Below are 17,814 nucleotides of genomic sequence, written 5' to 3'. Positions count from 1 at the left end.
GGTACTAAGGGTTCCAAAATGCTCCAAGAAAATATCCCCCACACCATTACACGACCACCAGCAGCCTGAACCACTGATCGATCCAGGATCGATCCAGGATTTCATGTCATGTTATATCCTGAATGTTGTAGTAGAAATTGACGCAGGCAGACAGATCGCTCTCGTACATTTATACTTAGCTGGATTAATGCAATGGCGTTGTGTTTATTATGCTGCTCTCTCTCTCTCTTTTTTTTTTGCTTGTTTTCTCTTATTTTTCTTATTTCGGTCAGAGAGCCCGGTGGTGCCAGTGTCCGGCAGCCTCGCCTCTGTCAGTGCGCCCCAGGGTGGCTGTGGCTACAATGTAGCTTGCCATCACCAGTGTGTGAATGTGTGTGTGAATGGGTGGATGACTGGTTGTGTAAAGCGCTTTGGGGTCCATAGGGACTAAATAAATTCATGATCGTTTTAATAGGTTCACAAGATGAAGAGGGGGAGTACACCTTAGACAGAATGCAAGTCTACCACAGGCCTAATACAGGAAGTCACACAACCATTCACAAGTATTGCTAATTTAGAATCACAGTTTAAACTAACAGGCAGGTCTGGGTTCTTGCTAAGATGAGTATATACTAACAACTACTACACAGTGTGCACCACTGCATGTGAAAATACCAAATCTGAAACATCAAAGAGCTTAAGTGTGGACAGACTGACATCGACATTCTGAACAAAGACCTTCTATAATCTGTAATGTCTCCAACATATCTTAAGCCTCAGTTAAACATGTTATTTGAAATGATAAAAGTACCTCAAATATTCAAGAGTGACATGTAGGCAATGTTGCCTGCTCCCTGAGTTTTATGGGTAATAGACTGAAAAATGTTGTTTTTAGGCCTCACGTGTCACTCTGTTCATCCTTACACTCCTGAAATATGCTGGTTAGATTACCATGAACCATGTTGATAGTATTTGCGGAACTGCCCTGCAAACAAATACATTTCTGATGCTGTTGCCACATCAAGGGACACCAAGTGGTGACACTGTGACAACATTGCTCTGTGGCTGCAAAAACACCAGACTACACATAGACTTTTCTGCAGTCACACTATGTAATACGCATTTGTTTTTTAAACTAACATGTATCATATCAAAGTTGGGGTAATTTTCTTTTAATATAACTTTATCAACAATACTTTTGTTAGAACATGAATGTAATTTATTCCCAACATTGACAGAGGCAGCCACTTTTATGTTAATGTTAAATGACTTGAAACTTTAAGTAGACCCAAGAGACAATAGTGTCATGGTCCTGGGCCATGTTGGCCCAGTATTCTTAGTTTCATGTATTTTTGTATTTTGTTCCTTATTTAGGCCATGCTTCCTGGGTTGCCCTGTTATGATGTTCCCTAAGTGTTTTCCCCTTGTGACTCTTACCCCTTGTGCACCCCTCTGTGTATTTGTGAGCCCTCGTCTCTCCTTGTGTTTTATTCCATGTTTTCCCCAGCCTGTTATGTCTGTGTTCTCCCCGTGCTCTCTCCTCCTGTCTGAACCTCTGTACTTCCTGTTTTACTTTGCCCGTCTCCCGTCAGTGTTGCGTTCACTCCTGCCGTGTCTTGTTATGATTATCAGTGTTACCTGTGTTCCCCGTGTGCTCCCACTTCCCTCGCTAACCCTCTGTGTATTTATGTCTGCGTCTCCCTCAGTTCTGTGTCGCGTTCTCCCTCATGACTGTGTGCCCCTCCGTGTGGTTCCTCGTAAGTCCGTTCCTTAGTACTTCCCAGTTTAGTTTCATGTTATTTTGTATCGCTGTTATCTTTTGTCAGCAATAAAGCTGTATTTTGAGTTCAGTCCTGTTTTCCCGTGAGTTTGCGTTTGGGTCCTATTTCCTGCCTGCCACACAGCCAGATCATGACAAATAGAGGATGTTGTCACTACGTTCCTCAACTAAATTTTGTTTGTTGTGTCAGTCGATAAACTGAATCAGTTTCGCTCGTGTAGTTTCTAAACGAGCGAATGAACAAACAGCTAATTTATTTTGTCTAGGACTACTAATGCACACTGTGAGTCATGTCTTTTAAGCAAGGGCAACAATTAGTCGGGTTGTTACGAAACATTTATTTCAAAAGAAAAGGTGAACAGATCACAAATAACAGGATGGTTTACCTGTGAGCAGTTGTTAAAAACACATTACAGAACTCAGCACTGTGAAACTCAGGGGCTTTTGTTTCAGACGCAGCCAGAAAGAGTGAAGCAATTGCCCCAAGTGTAATAGAAGAATAAAGAGAGGACAGATTTCTTGAGTTTAAATGATTCAATTTTTTTGGCCTTCAGCCGTTTGGACCATTACACTGAAGGTCACAAAAGCTGAATCATTTTGTCTGACAAAACTGCTCTTCTTATTATGGAGTACTAGAAAAAGCGTAAGCATTTTCTTAACATGTTACTGCTAAAATTTATATGCACATATGTTACAGTATGCAGTAAGTCCACCAATCAGAAATGATAAGTTACTCCGGCTATAACCGACAACCTCAACCGGTTACATGACAAATTCATTCCAAGAATCAAACCTCTTATAGGAGAAAAATGACACACAAAATACCTATTAACAGGTACAGTTATTGCTCACTGTGCTATGAGATAATCTACAGGAAAAAGTGAATAATCAACTGTGGTGTCATTTCCTCTATTACCGCAACTGCTATAAAGGAAGCGAGTCCTTTTGTATAACAGAATATGATCGATACATGGATGGATTATGAGTCAGCACCTCAACAAACAAATCAAAGCCCCAGGAGGATTATTTGTTATTGTCTGTTCCTGTTTGAGGTTATTAAGACTCTTCTTTTATGTCTTCAGACCAACAAGAAATATTTTTCAACAAGAAATATGAAGCTCGAGCTCTCTTATCAGTCACTTTTTCTTGTTTTGCGCTCATATAGTTCCATCTAATGGTCGAAACATATTTCGCTGAAAATTTAATCCATCCATTTTTTTATGCTTAACCGATTCAAGGTAGGGAGGAGCTCATTCCAACTGTCAAAGGGCAAGAAAATTTAATTATAACAAGTAAAACTGAGGGGAAAAAAATAATTATGACATTCTTTACTGACAGGTTCAATGAAAAACACATTAACATTCCCAATAGCCATCACTTAAAAATGTTAGTTCGGTAGTCAGTCATTTCCCACTCCACTGAATATTAATGATACATGCAATTTCTAGGCAAAACAGTTTACTTTTATTTTCTGACCTTGCTGTCTGTCATTTGTGGAAAATGTGTGTGTTGACGTCAACTATGCAACACTTTGTTTTTCTGTAATTGTCCTTACAGAGCAGTTTGTCGGCACAGCAGCATTATAAATTGTGTTTAATGAGCCAGAGCAAAAATGTAGAGCTCCAAAGAGAAAACAGAGTAGGAAGCAGGATAAATGTACCAACCATGACTTTGGCTTTGAGCTGTGCAGGGCCCAAAAGATGAAGTTCTGTGTGAGTAGTGTGTGTTTTTGTAAAGGATTGAAACATTGTTACTACTTATATACTGAAAATCTGCACTCATACTCTAATGTGTATTTGTGTTATATTAAGAAGCTGGTCAACTGGTAGAGTATGCTTGCTTGGTACGGTTTCAGTGAACGAAGTTATTTTGTAAGATTTTTAAATGGCTTCTGAGGCGTTATCTCTCTGTTTCTTGGACAGTTTCTGGAGGGATGACTGGCAGGCAGGCAAGATTCTGAAACAGCTGTTAGTGTAGCAGTGCAGGGACAGAGTTTGACGGGTCTCAGGTACGTTTTGCTGGCAGTATTCATGAATCTCCTCAGGAGAGTCTGGATCCAGGAAGAAAGGCTCAGAAAGTCGTTTTCAAACTGCAGACTGCAGACGGATAGACGGAGTTACTGTCCAGGAAAGGAGACTCTGACAAGGGAGGCCAGCAACAAACTCTGGCCCACAACCTTCTACCTGCGACTTAAAGATATAGGTTTCTCAAACAGAAAGAGAGAGAAAGGAAAGAATGAAGAAAAAACCTCCAGCCTGTCAGTATCATTATAGAAGTTTGTATTTGTACAAAATGGCCTGGGCACCCACACCAACTACAGGCCAACACAGAGCCAGTGCACAAAAAAGGGGCTTTCCTAAGGAGGCTGAGATCCTTCCATGCGTGCAGAAAAATTATGGAGATGTTTTGTCACTCTGCTGTGGCAAGGACAGTGGTCTTCTTGGGGTGCAGCATTGGAGCTGGTGACACTAAGAAACTGAATAAACAGAGCAGGAGATCTGAATCTTAAATTGTAATTGGCTGCAAACTGGACCCACCCATCAAAGCTGCGGTGGAGAGGAAGTAGCATCAGTCATCAGTTATCCATCACGGACAATCCTGACCACCACTGCACCTCTTACTGAACAGGCCCGGGTGGAAAATGTTTCTTTCCACCTCCACTAAGACATAAGTTGAAAATCTTTTACACCACATATGATCACCTACTATAATACAACATATATGTGAGGTGGAGAGTCATCTGCCAGATATGTTATTTTTGTATTACTTGTTATTTCATAATCATTTCAACTGCTGGAACAAATACTACTACTACTACTACTACTAATAATAATAATAATGGGAATATGGTAAAAATAAAATAGGTCTCATCTCGTCTGTGTAGATTTTTTGGCTTTTCATATAGCTCCATCTAGTGGCTGATACAGATATCGCGGTAAATGACATTACGAAAAACAAAAAGGTAAAGTATTATTTCTGACCTCTATAAGCTCAATTAAAAAGTAGTAGCCGATAGAAAACATCCTTAGAAAAAACTTTATATTTGTTTCGGTGAAAACAAACTGGTGTACAGTTTAGTTTAGCATATCGTGATTATATTGTTCCGTTACGAAAATAACCCGGAAGATATTTTATGGGACAGTTTGAAGTCGCTAATGTTGCTAACTTGGTTAGCGTGTGAACGGTTTCAGCCTACTCAATACGTTCAGTCGTGTGCTTGCTTTAAAAATACACGTGTGTGTGTGTATATATATATATATATATATATATATATATATATATATATATATATAAAATGTGTTGTTGGCTGACAGGCTGTGAAATCTTAGACTATAATCATTTCCGGGGTCATCTTTTACTGTCGATACATAACAGTTTCTCTCAGCGACTTGTCACCCGTCACAGCTTTTATGTCCGCTCCTCTGCTAATTGCCGCTGTTGTTGGCGGTGGGGTCCTGCTTCTTATGCGGCGTTTATTCCCCCGTCAGAAAGCCGTTAAGTTGCTCCGTTATTCAGGAGAAAATATGCGAGGCAAGACAGTCATCGTGACCGGGGCAAACAGCGGGATAGGGAAGGCCCTGGCCGGGGAGCTTTTGAAGCTCCGCGCCCGGGTCATTATGGCTTGCCGGGACCCGCGGAGCGCCGAGGAGGCAGCACAGGACATCAAGAAGCAAGCGGGACCAGAAAACGGGGAGGTGGTCATCAAACACCTGGACCTGGCTTCTCTTAGATCAGTCCGAAATTTCTGTGAGGAGGTGACTCAGGTAAATGAGAACCCAAACAAAGCAAGAGAGTAGATGTTTGTAGTTTATTTACCAGCTGTGGTGCACTTTGTTATTGAGCCCAACTCAGCAGAAAAAAACAGAGCATTGTTCCAGGGGGACTGTCCTTGGTGCTGAAATTAAGTATTGGACCCCAAACCCATATTTGTTACAGATGCAAATAAACTATTGTCCAACAGGGGCCAGTCTAGAAGTGTTGGTCTCCTGGCAGATGTTAAGAGTTAATATCCTATTATATTGTAAGCTTCAGCAAAGACGATACTGTTTAACTGTAGCAGTGATCCTTGAAAGGCTTCAAGTATTTTGTTTATGTGGTCCGATATCACAGATTTTCATCAGGTGGCTTTTCATTTCATACAACAAACAATACTCTGTGTGCTTAGACTATTGAGTCACAAATGAGAGTAAACACAGGAGGAGCCAAAAGCTTCCTATACATTGATTACTGTGCAAAATTTTGATCCACCACTCATTTTCTTATATTATGCCTCCAATGAGCCAGACATTTTTAAAGTGGTCTTGATAATTCTCCTGGCTTTCTGAAGGTCTTTGAAAGTCTTTCCTTAGAGATTTGCCTTTTCACTCATTTTCAGTTCACTCTTTGTATCTGATCATTTTCAGAGCATTCATTCTAGCATAAAAAAAGCACCTAACTCAAGAGATGAACCAGTGTTATTGCTACACATAATGGCACATACTGTCAGTCTTTCATAACAAAATGTAAAATTTCTTCTCATTTTTAAAGTTGAATATACAACAATGCCAAAGATAACACAGTTTGACAGGCATAAAATAATATTATTGTACCAACAAGGTGATTGCCAAAGAGCTGTCTGTTGAAAACTTGGCATATCTCAGCAGTGTGTCCTTAAGAAATTTGAGGGAGCTGGACAAGTGGCGGGGAAAAGCGGTGGGCCCAAAAAACTGTCTACAGCAGATAAAATAATGTACTTAAGAAATAGGAGAAAAAATCCAGGAAAGAACTGACACACTGCCAGTGCAGACTGGCCTCCCCAAATTTCAGACCTCAACATTATTGCAAAGAACAGAACAAAAGGCAGCAAGCATCCAAAGAAGAGCTTCGAATGTGCATCAAGAATCCTGGTGAACTATTCCTGAAGACTACCTAAAGAAATGAGAAGAAAGCTAGCCTAAGAGAGCTCAGGCTGTGTTTAAGAATGAAGGTGGTCATACCAAATATTGACTTTCAAGCTTTTTAGGATTGTGAAAACTCAGTTTTTGCTCTATAAAACAGTGTTTTTCTATATGTTATACACATTTTTCAATAAATCTCTTCACCAGAGCAAACTTTTAAGAAATAAAGGGTGGCTTGACACTTTTGCACAGTACTGTAATAGACACTCAAGATGGTAAATTCACAATGCTGTATTAGTTTGATGAAGAAAAATTGTAACCACAGGCTATTATAGCATACCATTCCATAATTAATATAATTAAATGATAAAGACATACAATCTAATACAATTCAGTATAGCCTCCGCTATTAGAAAGTTTTATCGTTTCTATTTTTTTCTGTAATTTAAAAGTTCATATTAAACTATGTTTCTTACAGAAGTTATAATTAAAGTTACGGATTAACTGTATTGTTATATAACACACTGAGATGCTTTGGGGCTTTATTTTTGTCCTTCCTTCTAGCATTCAGGTATAATGTCTTTATAAGTACACATCATAGTTTAAGTCAAAGAGGTTTAGGTGTAAAACATTACTTATATATTTAGGAATTTGGCAGATACCTCGTATAACCACTGGGTGTCTCAGGGAGATCTCTGCAACCCAGAATGTGCTGTACTTTAAGTTTTATTAAAATAGGTATTATATTAATTAACTCAAGCCTTTATTTACCACAGGCCTGCCGGTGGGCCCATTTCACAAGCATTCTTAACCATGACCATAACTCAGTTAACATTTGAGTTCGTGAAAAAATTCAGATGGTTTCTGAAAAATCTGAATTATTTTCTTTTTCATTTTGCAGCTGAAATTACAAATTAGGTCATTTAGCCTGTAGAAGTCGTACTCAACAAAGGGATGAAAAGTTTTTGGCTTTTCCCTTAAGAAGAATCACTAAGATTGTAATAAAAATATTTGGTAATGCTTTCTTTTTTGGAGTATGGGGTTATTTATTCAAGCATAAATTGCATTTGTGTTTCTCAAGTGAGTGAAAATTGTCAGAAAAATGCATACTTTTTGTTAAATAAGATAATACAGACTGATTGCCTTCATTATACTCAGACCAGCCCTGCTCATGTGCATTGTCACACCATAACCCCATTCTAAGTGAAGAAAAAACTTATTTAAGTTGTTTGGTTAAAATTTGATCTTTTGTTATGCATATGGACAATTAATGCCTCTGGATGCTGGAGAAGCTGTAATAAAACCTTAATTGGAGTCTTAAATGTTTCAAATGTATCTTTGTTGTCAGGAGGAATCCCAGGTTGATGTGCTCATCAACAACGCCGGTATTTACCAGTGTCCCTACACAAAGACAGACGAAGGTTTTGAGATGCAGCTCGGTGTGAATCACTTGGGTCACTTCCTCCTCACTCACCTGCTGCTGGACCTCCTGAAGGCTTCGGCCCCTAGCCGCATCGTGGTGGTTTCCTCTAAACTTTACAAATATGGCCACATCAACTTCGATGACCTGAACAGTGAAAATAACTACAATAAGGCCTTCTGCTACAGTCAGAGCAAACTGGCCAACCTTCTGTTCACGCTGGAGCTGGCCCATCGCCTCGAGGGGACGGGGGTCACAGTCAATGCTCTCACCCCGGGGATCGTGAGGACCAGGTTAGGCAGACACATCCAAATCCCCCTCCTGGCAAAGCCGCTGTTCTACCTTGCCTCATTGGTCTTTTTCAAGAGTCCATTGGAGGGGGCCCAGACTCCTCTCTATCTGGCCTGCTCCCCAGAGGTGGAAGGAGTGTCGGGGAAGTGCTTTGCTAACTGCGAGGAGGAGGAGCTGTTACCCAAAGCTACAGATGAGGAGGCAGCCAAGAAACTGTGGGACATAAGCAGGAGGATGGTTGGACTCGCTGACTGAGCAGAGTCCAGCTCTGTGGATGGAGTTTGGGGAGTGGACTTAAGTGTTCTTGGACCTGATAGCTAATCTCTTGCAGCTCCACAGACACCATTCTACAAGCGTCCACTTGCAATAAATAAAAGAACTATTTCCATCCTGAGGATAAGAACATTAATTGAAGAGCATATTGTAGAGTGAAGTGCGATAGTGGTGTGTGTGCAAGAGTGCCACAATGCTTAGAGATTGTATAAAGATTTTAATTTTAAGGTGTGCCTATCAAAGTGATGTTTAAAAAAACAATGAAGCAGTGTTATGTGAAATAATCTGCTTACGTCTCAATAACCCTCCAGGTTTGCTTCTCCCCTAATTTTTAATAAGCTAAATAGCTTTCCAATTTCCACACCATTTAAGAAATCAGCTTGCACACAGCCGTAGCAGGGTTATATAAGTGCATGTAAACAAACCCTCACTCCCTAGAAAGACTCAGTGGGGGGGGAAACATTTCCCTGTCTCTGATAAAAACATTTCATAGAAACAGATGTGAAAATTAACTCTAAACTTGATAATTTACTATATTCTGTAATGAATCGAATGCATAGATTACAGTTTTGTGTCTTGACCTAATCAGACAGGCATCCTCGGGTCAAAAGGAGCAAACTCTCAGGTGCATCGCCTCATAGAGTTCTTCAAAGCCACGCTGAGTTGTCACATTTTCCCGTCAGTGCTTGTGCTCTGCAGCTCCTGGAGTGAAACGCGTATCTGTTTCAGGTTCAAGCTGTGGTGTTGGAAAGCTAAATTTTTGCATGCTTTAGCATCTGCTTTGCTGTGCAGAGGAAGGCGAGGTGGTGGAGTGATAGCAGTTGATCTAGTTCCCTTCATCTTGATGTGTTTGAAGTGTAAATGCTTTCTGCTAGGACAGCAAGGTTAGCGATGCCGATCGGTGAGCTGCTGCGCTGCAACTCCCTCCTGCGGATGGATTGAGAGTCCTCTTACCTCATTTTTATTAGTTAAAGTTCAAAGGCATTTGAATAAATTCAAGAGCCTTTCCAGACCATTTACTCAATTGCTAAGTGTGCTAAATGAACCAGTTTTCAAATGATACCAAAGGGTATTTAGAGAAGGACTGCAAGTAATCATTTTCCCACCAGAATAATCAATTTTTCCCAGTTAATCGATCAAATGAAAACTATCCTTCATGATATTAACATGCCATCGTCTTCAAGGAAGAAATGTGGTCGGGGGAAAAAACCTGAATGATTGTGAAATCACGATCGAAACACCAAAGCTGGACTTTGGAGATATGGAAAAAGGTGATGTGGTGTGATGAGTCTGGTGAGAGTGGTTATACTCTGGTGATTGACGAATCAGGACAAGAACAGACGTGGATGAAGCACTTACCTTACAGGTCTGTGGGGGTAGTGTGTGAGGTTGCTTCAGTTGGTCAGGTTTAGGTTAGGCACCTATGTACCCAAAATACACATAATGAATACACTGAATGAGCTGGTTTGGCCATCAGTACTTTTCTTCCATGACCACGCCGGTAAATTCCAAGGTGACAATGTCAAGGTTTAATGGGGATCAAATTGAAAATCAGTCAAACTCTTTGTTTTTAGGTATTTTGTCCAATCCCTATTTATTTAGTGCTTGGCGTGGCACTTTTAATACATCAAAGGGGAGTATACCATGATATAATTTTCCTTAGTAGCTCTAAATTAGTTCGTTAGATATCACAGACACTCACAGAATATTATCCATTTCCTTTTCTGTAGTATTTTCTTGATGATGACTCCTGGGAAAACACAAATAAACTTCCTCTCTGTTCTGAATTTGTTGGCAAAAATCCTTCTCTACTAACCTATTTTTTGCAATTATTTTTTTCCCAACAGTGAAAAAGCAGAGCTACTTAGTGACTCAGCAATCTGAGTCTGAATAATGAAAGGTCTTCCACTCGTTCATTCAGTCAGCTGAACACTGCAGATCAGCAGACATGTAATTATCTTGAAACAACAACCGATCGCTATGCAACTGCGTGAAAGATATTAAAACATGATATCGCTTTTATTCAGCGGCATTTCAAATCCCCAAATGTGTACATTAAAGGCTGGGAGCTTGTATGTATAATTTGTGCTTTATTAGGCGAACAAAACAACCAAAATATATAAACATGCATCGTTGTGAAATAAACGGGGTTACAGTGGTTTTGTGGGGTGTGGGCATCCAAATCTGAGGTAGAAAGGGGACAGGAAACTTCTCTTGGGGGATATAGAAGAGCAAAAAAGAAAGCAATACTGACTGGTAAAACAGATCAAACGTTCCATCAATAACAATAAAACACTCCCATCAATACTGTCAAATCCATTTAACAGAAGGAAAAACAAAACAAATGTTTCTCATGGTTCGTTTAAGGTACTAATTTGTCTTTGTTTTTTCGCTTCCTTTCAACACTTGTATGTAAATCATCACAAGGCCATCGCTGTTGCAGCAGATTAAAAATAACGGCTGAAACAAATCTCTGTGCACGTCAAGGGGCAATTAAAATACCTCTCTCAGGGTTTTTAGAATAAAGCAGTGGAAGTTTTTTTTAATTTATTTACAAGTTCCAGATTACCAATAGGATTTTGCACTGTTTTTTAAATGTATCTCTTGCTAACAGCTACATACAAAATATATCACTCAATTTTAAGTTAGTATATATTTGTACATTTGTAGTTTAACACATACACATTCTCAAAAGTTTTAAGGACTCTGTGAGCTCCTCTTTGTCTGTTTCCCCACATCTGACCCCTAACTTGACTTACTGCCTTGAGAAATTTATAATGTAAACAATTGCCATCCACTGCCACGCCATCAGTGCTTTTAAATAATCAGCAATGGTTACATGTTCATGATACTGAAGAACTCCTGGCTTCTACTCAAGCCGTCAAAATGGCTGCACTACGAGAAGGTGCAGCTGAACAAACCAGGGCTCTGTGTCTACTATTGAAGATGCAACCTGATTGGAAAGTCCTTCAGTTCAGAAGTGTTCCATAAAGCTGCGCCTTAGTCAGACTGTCCTTCCTGGAAAGTCCCAGGGAGCCAAATTTTTGGTTGTACGGAGGAGGAGGGGGTGGGGCTGGTGGTGGCGACTGGCTCACCTGTGCAGGCACGCTGTGCATCTCCACTTGATAGTGCTGCAGTTCTGCGGCCATCTCCAGAGATCTCTGGTGGAGAGACTCGGTGGAGCTGTTGGGGCTGGGGTCTACATAATCAGTGCTCTGGCCTCCAGATGCGACATTTCCCTCCCTGTCTTTAGAGCTCCCTGAGTGGTACAAGCTGTGCTCTGACCCCTGACTGTCCTCAGCTCGGTACAGGTGAGCTTGGCTGTGAGCCTGGCGCAGCCCTGGGCTGCATTCGGGACTGGGGCTGGCAGCTGCCCACACTGGGTCCATGACATCCACTCCGTGGTGGTAGTAGTCAGCCCCTTCCTGGAAACTGCTGTAGAGCGGCCCAAGTCGAATCTTGGCGGGACGGACGGAGAAGTGCTGCTCCGAGAAGCTGTAAGGTGAGGCCCGTCCTGGGCTGCGGTAGGTGTGAGCACTTAAGTCCTCCACGCTAAGTTGTCTCCACCGGCCAATCAGCTCCTCTTCCTCGGGGGCCAATGTGCTGCCTCTACGGCTGTCTCCATAGGCGACACTTGGGGAGGAGGACGGGGGGAGCGGCTCATAGGGCTCACTGAAACAGGAGGACATGGTACGGCTGTAGACGGGAGAGCTGCCGTTCTGATGGTGGCTCAGCTCTGTCTGTTGGAAGGGATGAGCATTGGCAAAGCCCCGTGGACTGTCCCTCTCCCAAGATGAATCACTCTTTCTCTCATAGTCCCCTGCATCCCTCCATTCCATGTAGAGGGAGTGATGGTGGGGGGAAGAAGCTGCACTGCTGGGCGGTCCGTTGCCTTTGTCCTCAGACCCCCCTCCACTAAAACTCGAGTAAGAACTGGAGGCTGCACCCAGTGGGGGAGGGAACTTAGCAAAGTGCTCCTGGGAGAAGCCAGCTCTCAACCCAACCGAACCTTCCTCTGGAGTACTGTCGGTGGAGTTCTGGGGCCCGTACAGGAGCTTCCTCTCGCCGTGAATATCCATGCTGGGCCTCCGCTCACGGTGACGGTCATCAGGGCAATACAGGGCTGTGTCACTGCTGTACAGGTCAGTTTTATAGGCTCCGCGTAGCCCCAAACGTTCTCCGGGACCCAAACTCTCCAAAATAAAGGCATGTTCCTGTGTTTGCGGGCTGGGGGAGCGGGAGGCCTGGCTGCTGCTGCAAGCCTCATCTGGCTTTTCAAGCACTTTGGCAATGAGAGAGGTCAGGACAGAGTCAGAGTAGGTGTGACAGAGGGGAGACTCCTCCAGGTGCATGGTCAGGCGTTCCTGGAAGTCAGCAGGCAGCTAAAAGTATCAGAGAAACAAGGGTAAAGCAGGGAAAATCGGTGAATGTTAGTTATAAATTATAGCAAAGACCTTATTCTATGTAGTGTAGGAACTGCTGTACACTACACTGTCAAACTCTCTCTCGAGTAATTAGTAGGTAAATCAGGGTGTTGACATTAAAGGCACCTTTAAACTGTGCAGCAGCAGCAATAATTTAAGTATATCACATGTCACACTGAGCATCGGGTTTTGAGGCATCTGCGTCAGACTGTACAACATCAGGCACCAGACTATTTGGATCGTGGAGTGAAAGTAGAGTCAAGTCATCAGCCTGTATCATCTGCATGTATCCAACGTTCCTCTTTATTCATTTCATTTTGTCTCGCACATTTTGATTGGTGTAAAATGATTTAGTTTTTTTTTATGCATGGTCATTTGTTTTGTTCTATAGCTACTTTTTTCTATATGAAAACAGAGCACAAGTGAATGTCTTTATTATTCGTCCATTATATTTTTATTGAGACTAATATTTTGCAGGTGGATGCACACACAGACCAGCAAGCATGATTGACACCCTGATGCTGTCTCCAAAACTGAACCACAGATGGATGTTGACGCTGCTTCCACAAACAACAGACATTAGATCAGATTATTGCAGTGAATCCATCTTTCTTTTGTGTTGGGAAAAAACAGACAATTAATCTGCCCATATGGAGAAGATATATATAAATCTTATAAAGTTTGTATCTGTCTTGTCTGAAACTTGTATGAAAAGCATACAAGAGTGAAAACAGATATAAGATCCCTTGAAAAATTATATACATGAAACTTGTATGTTTTGCATACTTCCTAAAACAATATATGAAAGTAATGAGAAAGTGGCCACTTTCATGAGTAAATCATATAAGCCTTATACGATTCACTATATGAAGCAAGCCAAATCTGATGCAAGTCTTTTATAAGTTTTTTCTTTTTCTTTTCCATATTGGTGGTTCCTAAATGGGCTAAATGAAAAAGAAGTTGGTCAGTAGTTTGAGTCATCATTTAGGGGTTTTTTGTCCTCATTCTTTCTACTGAGAATGCTTTGTTTACTTAGTTTTATTCTAATTTTTTCAAAAAAAAAATTTTTTTTAAATTCGAATTCACTACGCGATAGTAAAACATCACTGCGCCCCCTCAAACACCAAACCAATTTCAGCCTAAATGGAGGGAATGCTAACGCATAAAGATAATCTTATTGGTGTATCCATCACCAGACGTTTCACATACAAAGAGATGAAAGAGGAACATTTATATATTTAATGCATCATTTCTAGGATTTACTCAGAGGTTAAAGTGAGCCAAAACTGTATCTTTGGTGCATATTTACATACGTTGTGGTTGATCTTGTTAAATTCTAGTGTTAGCTGATAACTTAGCCCCCTCTCATCTAAACATAGTCATGGAACGGTTCCTAAAAAGCAAGGCTTTAAAAACAAGGCTAATGAAATGTCCTATCTTTAGTATAGTATTTCATCAAATATTATTTCTTAGAATTTAAGCCCAAAGAGTCATGCTGATTGATTTCTTTCTGGTGACATGGCACTTCATTTCTTAAATAAGATATCTCAGAGATTAAATGTGTGTGGCCTCCGACATAAAAGGAGTTTGACATCCCTGGTGTAAAGTCTTGTTTTTGTGTCAAATTAAATTTACAGTTTCATTTAATATGATACATGATGCTTTTATTTTTCCATTAATAAATGAAATCAAAATTTAAACACTGCATATATTTGTATTTTTACTTGTTTAATGATCTGAAACATTTAAATCTGACAAACATGTTTAAAAAAAAAGAAGAAGAAGAGAAAGAGCAAACACTTCACAGCATTTTAGCGTTTTATCCAAGCTGCTCACAGGTTCTGTTATCCCTGCACAATGCAGTATGTGTGTCAGTATGTTAGATTGTACTTTAGGTGGTTTCTGAATACGATACAGCAACCTACACGTTCACATTTACCTGCCTTCACTGCATGAATTGTGTTCACAGCTGCAGGGGGAAAAGTGTAATCTTCAGTGTCACGAACCTCAACCAAAGAGAACAATATACCTGATTTTGAAGTGAGAATAAGTCGCTTTCCTGTTCTATTTCAAGCATTTCTTAATAAAAAAAAAAGCCTCCCACCACTATCTCTACCTCTCCATAGCAACAAGCATTAAGCTAACTGCAGCACATCATCAACAGGAATCTAGTCAGTTGTTCCTAATTGGCAATGAGAAGGAAGCTAATTATAACTTTGTAGATAGAGAAAAGACAAACACTACAGAGAACATGAAAGAGACGGTTTATCATAGCACTTTTATTGCATCTCGGACAAAACTAAATGCCACTTAATTACTGTCCACACACTTTTTTCATTTGGGCTTGTTTTAAACAAGATCTCAATTAGCTTTTATGCGTCATTCAGAAATCCAAGCGTGATCATTTTACACCCTCTCTGTGATTGTTTTGCAGCAGAACAAACGACTAAAGCGCTTCTGTAGGCGCTGAAGAGCCACTGCACCTCTCAAAATGCTGCAGCGCCATTCATCAATACACTTTCGATTAGCTCACACCCACAGGACCAGCAGACGGGTGGACACACAGTGAGTGCATGTATAGCCTCTGACCCCTATTATGTTTGGCAATGTGCCTGCAGAACAGTTTTTCACTTTATGATAGACCCTTTACTGTTAACGGTGCCTACGTGCATGTGTTAATGTGTGTACCGTGCAAGTGTTGGGGATATTTTATGAGTCTTATGCAACCAAATGCAGTTTGCATTGATATTTCCATTCAGCCATATGCCTAAAACACGTGGACAGGCGTTCTTTAACCTCGTGGACGCTTGCCAGTTTCAAATCTACCCTTGTCACATGGGCGAGGCACAAGGCCCACGGCTGATGCAGCGGAAAGTGGCACCAAGCTGGGCTAGTGTTAAAACACTCATCAATACCCGCGTGCATTCTTTTCACAAGGAGCAGCAGGACACTATGATGAGGCTGCACCGTGCTCTCCATTTATATTTTGCCACATACAGTAGTTTTACCTCCTCTGTTGAGTGTCCTTCAGAATTGCTCACAATGTGCCTTAAAGTAGTTCCCATGCTGCTTTGTGGTTTTACGTGATTAACAAAACCGGTGCAGTGTGACGGCACTCTGGCTAAACTGCACACTGAGTGACCAGAACAGAAACACCAGTCTGTGTGCATGGAGTAGAGGTGTAGGTGTTATTGTCACAGTTTCAAGTCATGGAGGAAAACAGTCATCACCAAAACCTTAAAACATTGCATCCAACACAAACCACAAATAATAAAACTAAGAGAACAAACACTGTTGCCCTCTCCTTTCTGGCTGCTTTCTGCATTTCCCCAGTCTATGTTTCCCTTTTTGTGGGGCTTGCTTTGTGTCCCCATTTCTGTTTACTTCCATCTTTCTGCCTTTTTCGATGCTTCTTGTTGACTTCAGCTGTGTCTTATTATCCCTCTATTATCCCTAACAAATTAACACAATTTTAAATAAGATGATAGCTTTTAACACTTTGGTGAAAATCCTTTCCAGACACTGACTGCCTGAAGTCTAGAACCCATGGACGTCACCAAGTACTCTGTGTCCTCTTTGAGATGCTCTATTAAGCCTTTACTCCAGCCATCTTCAGTCACTGCTTGTTTGTACGTCTTTCTGCATTCAGTTTCATATTAAATAACTGAAAAGCATGTCCTGTTGGGTTGAGATCAGATAACTGACTTGGCCACTGAAGAATATCTCTTTTATTTAACATGACAAATGCTTTGATTGCTTTTCCAGCATGCTTTGGGCCATTATCTATTTGCACTGTGAAGCACTGTCCAATCAGTTTTGGAGCATTTGGCTGAATCTGAGCAGAGAGTACAACCCTGCACACTGCAAAATTTATCCTGCTGTTTCTATCAGCAGTCACGTCATCAGTACGCACTAGTGGCCCAGTTCCATAGACACAGGTTTGATTCTAGGTCTTTCTCATGATGTCTACCACCTCAAAAGGGTTTTTGATCAGCTGTTGTAAAGGTTTTCTTTTTCCTAATCATGGAAATAATTCTGTCATCATGCACTTTAGTTGTCTTCAGTGGTCTTTTAGGCTGGAAAGAGCCTTCATTCTCTTAAGTTACTGCTGACTCTCCAATAGGTCGAGTTCGATTCTTCAGCCTAATGATGGCCTCTGTCACTTGAATTGACACATTTTTGGGGCTCATATTGAGTAAAAAGCAAGTTCAGATGAAATAACACCTGGAATCAACTCCAGACCTTTTATCTACTTAATTGTCATGAATGAACAAGCAAATTAGTGTCATCTAGACATAAAACTAGATGCAGTTAATTGTCAAACTACTTATGAGCATATAAAACTGGACAATTATCCATAAAATGTGTCTAATACCTGAAAAAAAGCTAAAGCAATACTTTTGTTAAAGCCCTTGAATTAAAGCTGAAGGTCTGCACTTTATTCACATCTTGCTTGTTTGATTTAGCTTTCACTGTGGTGCTGTACAGAGGCAAAATTATAAGAATTCATTGTCATTGTCCAAATACTTATGGATCTGATTGTATATGCTATTGCAACTTTTTATTGTCAGGCCTTCAAATGATCTGCATTTGAGAAAAAGCAGAAATCTGTTATGTTTACTAAACTAAATATTTCTCACATGATATATGGTAAATGCACATCACTGTAGTTTGGATAGAAATAAGGTAAAAATCTGATTTGTTATAAAGGAAGATGTTAATGCTGATTTGCTATACTTAAAAGAAAAATTAGTAAATCAAGCTGTGGTT

The 17,814-nt window shown here is 40.6% G+C and overlaps 2 protein-coding genes across 3 annotated transcripts in view; one reads left to right on the top strand and one right to left on the bottom strand.

Annotated features, from left to right (window-relative positions):
- Positions 1 to 5,007: 5,007 nt before the first annotated feature.
- Positions 5,008 to 10,407, top strand: rdh14b (retinol dehydrogenase 14b). The gene is made up of 2 exons (XM_026194421.1): positions 5,008 to 5,523; positions 7,985 to 10,407. The coding sequence occupies exons 1-2, from the start codon at positions 5,170 to 5,172 to the stop codon at positions 8,600 to 8,602; spliced, it is 972 nt and encodes a 323-aa protein (XP_026050206.1). The 5' UTR covers positions 5,008 to 5,169; the 3' UTR covers positions 8,603 to 10,407.
- A 283-nt stretch (positions 10,408 to 10,690) lies between these two features.
- LOC113037399 (brain-enriched guanylate kinase-associated protein) overlaps positions 10,691 to 17,814 on the bottom strand; it is a 39,298-nt gene continuing 32,174 nt past the window's right edge. For both annotated transcript variants that reach the window (XM_026194419.1, XM_026194420.1), the window contains one exon: positions 10,691 to 13,002. In XM_026194419.1, coding sequence (XP_026050204.1) covers positions 11,590 to 13,002 — 1,413 coding nt within the window. In that variant the 3' untranslated portion in view covers positions 10,691 to 11,589. The remainder of the gene's footprint in view (positions 13,003 to 17,814) is intronic.

The sequence above is a fragment of the Astatotilapia calliptera genome, chromosome 15 (assembly GCF_900246225.1).
Source record: "Astatotilapia calliptera chromosome 15, fAstCal1.2, whole genome shotgun sequence".
Taxonomy (NCBI): domain Eukaryota; kingdom Metazoa; phylum Chordata; class Actinopteri; order Cichliformes; family Cichlidae; genus Astatotilapia; species Astatotilapia calliptera.
The sequence above is the reverse complement of the archived record's forward strand: the minus strand, read 5'-3'. Positions and strand labels throughout refer to the sequence as shown.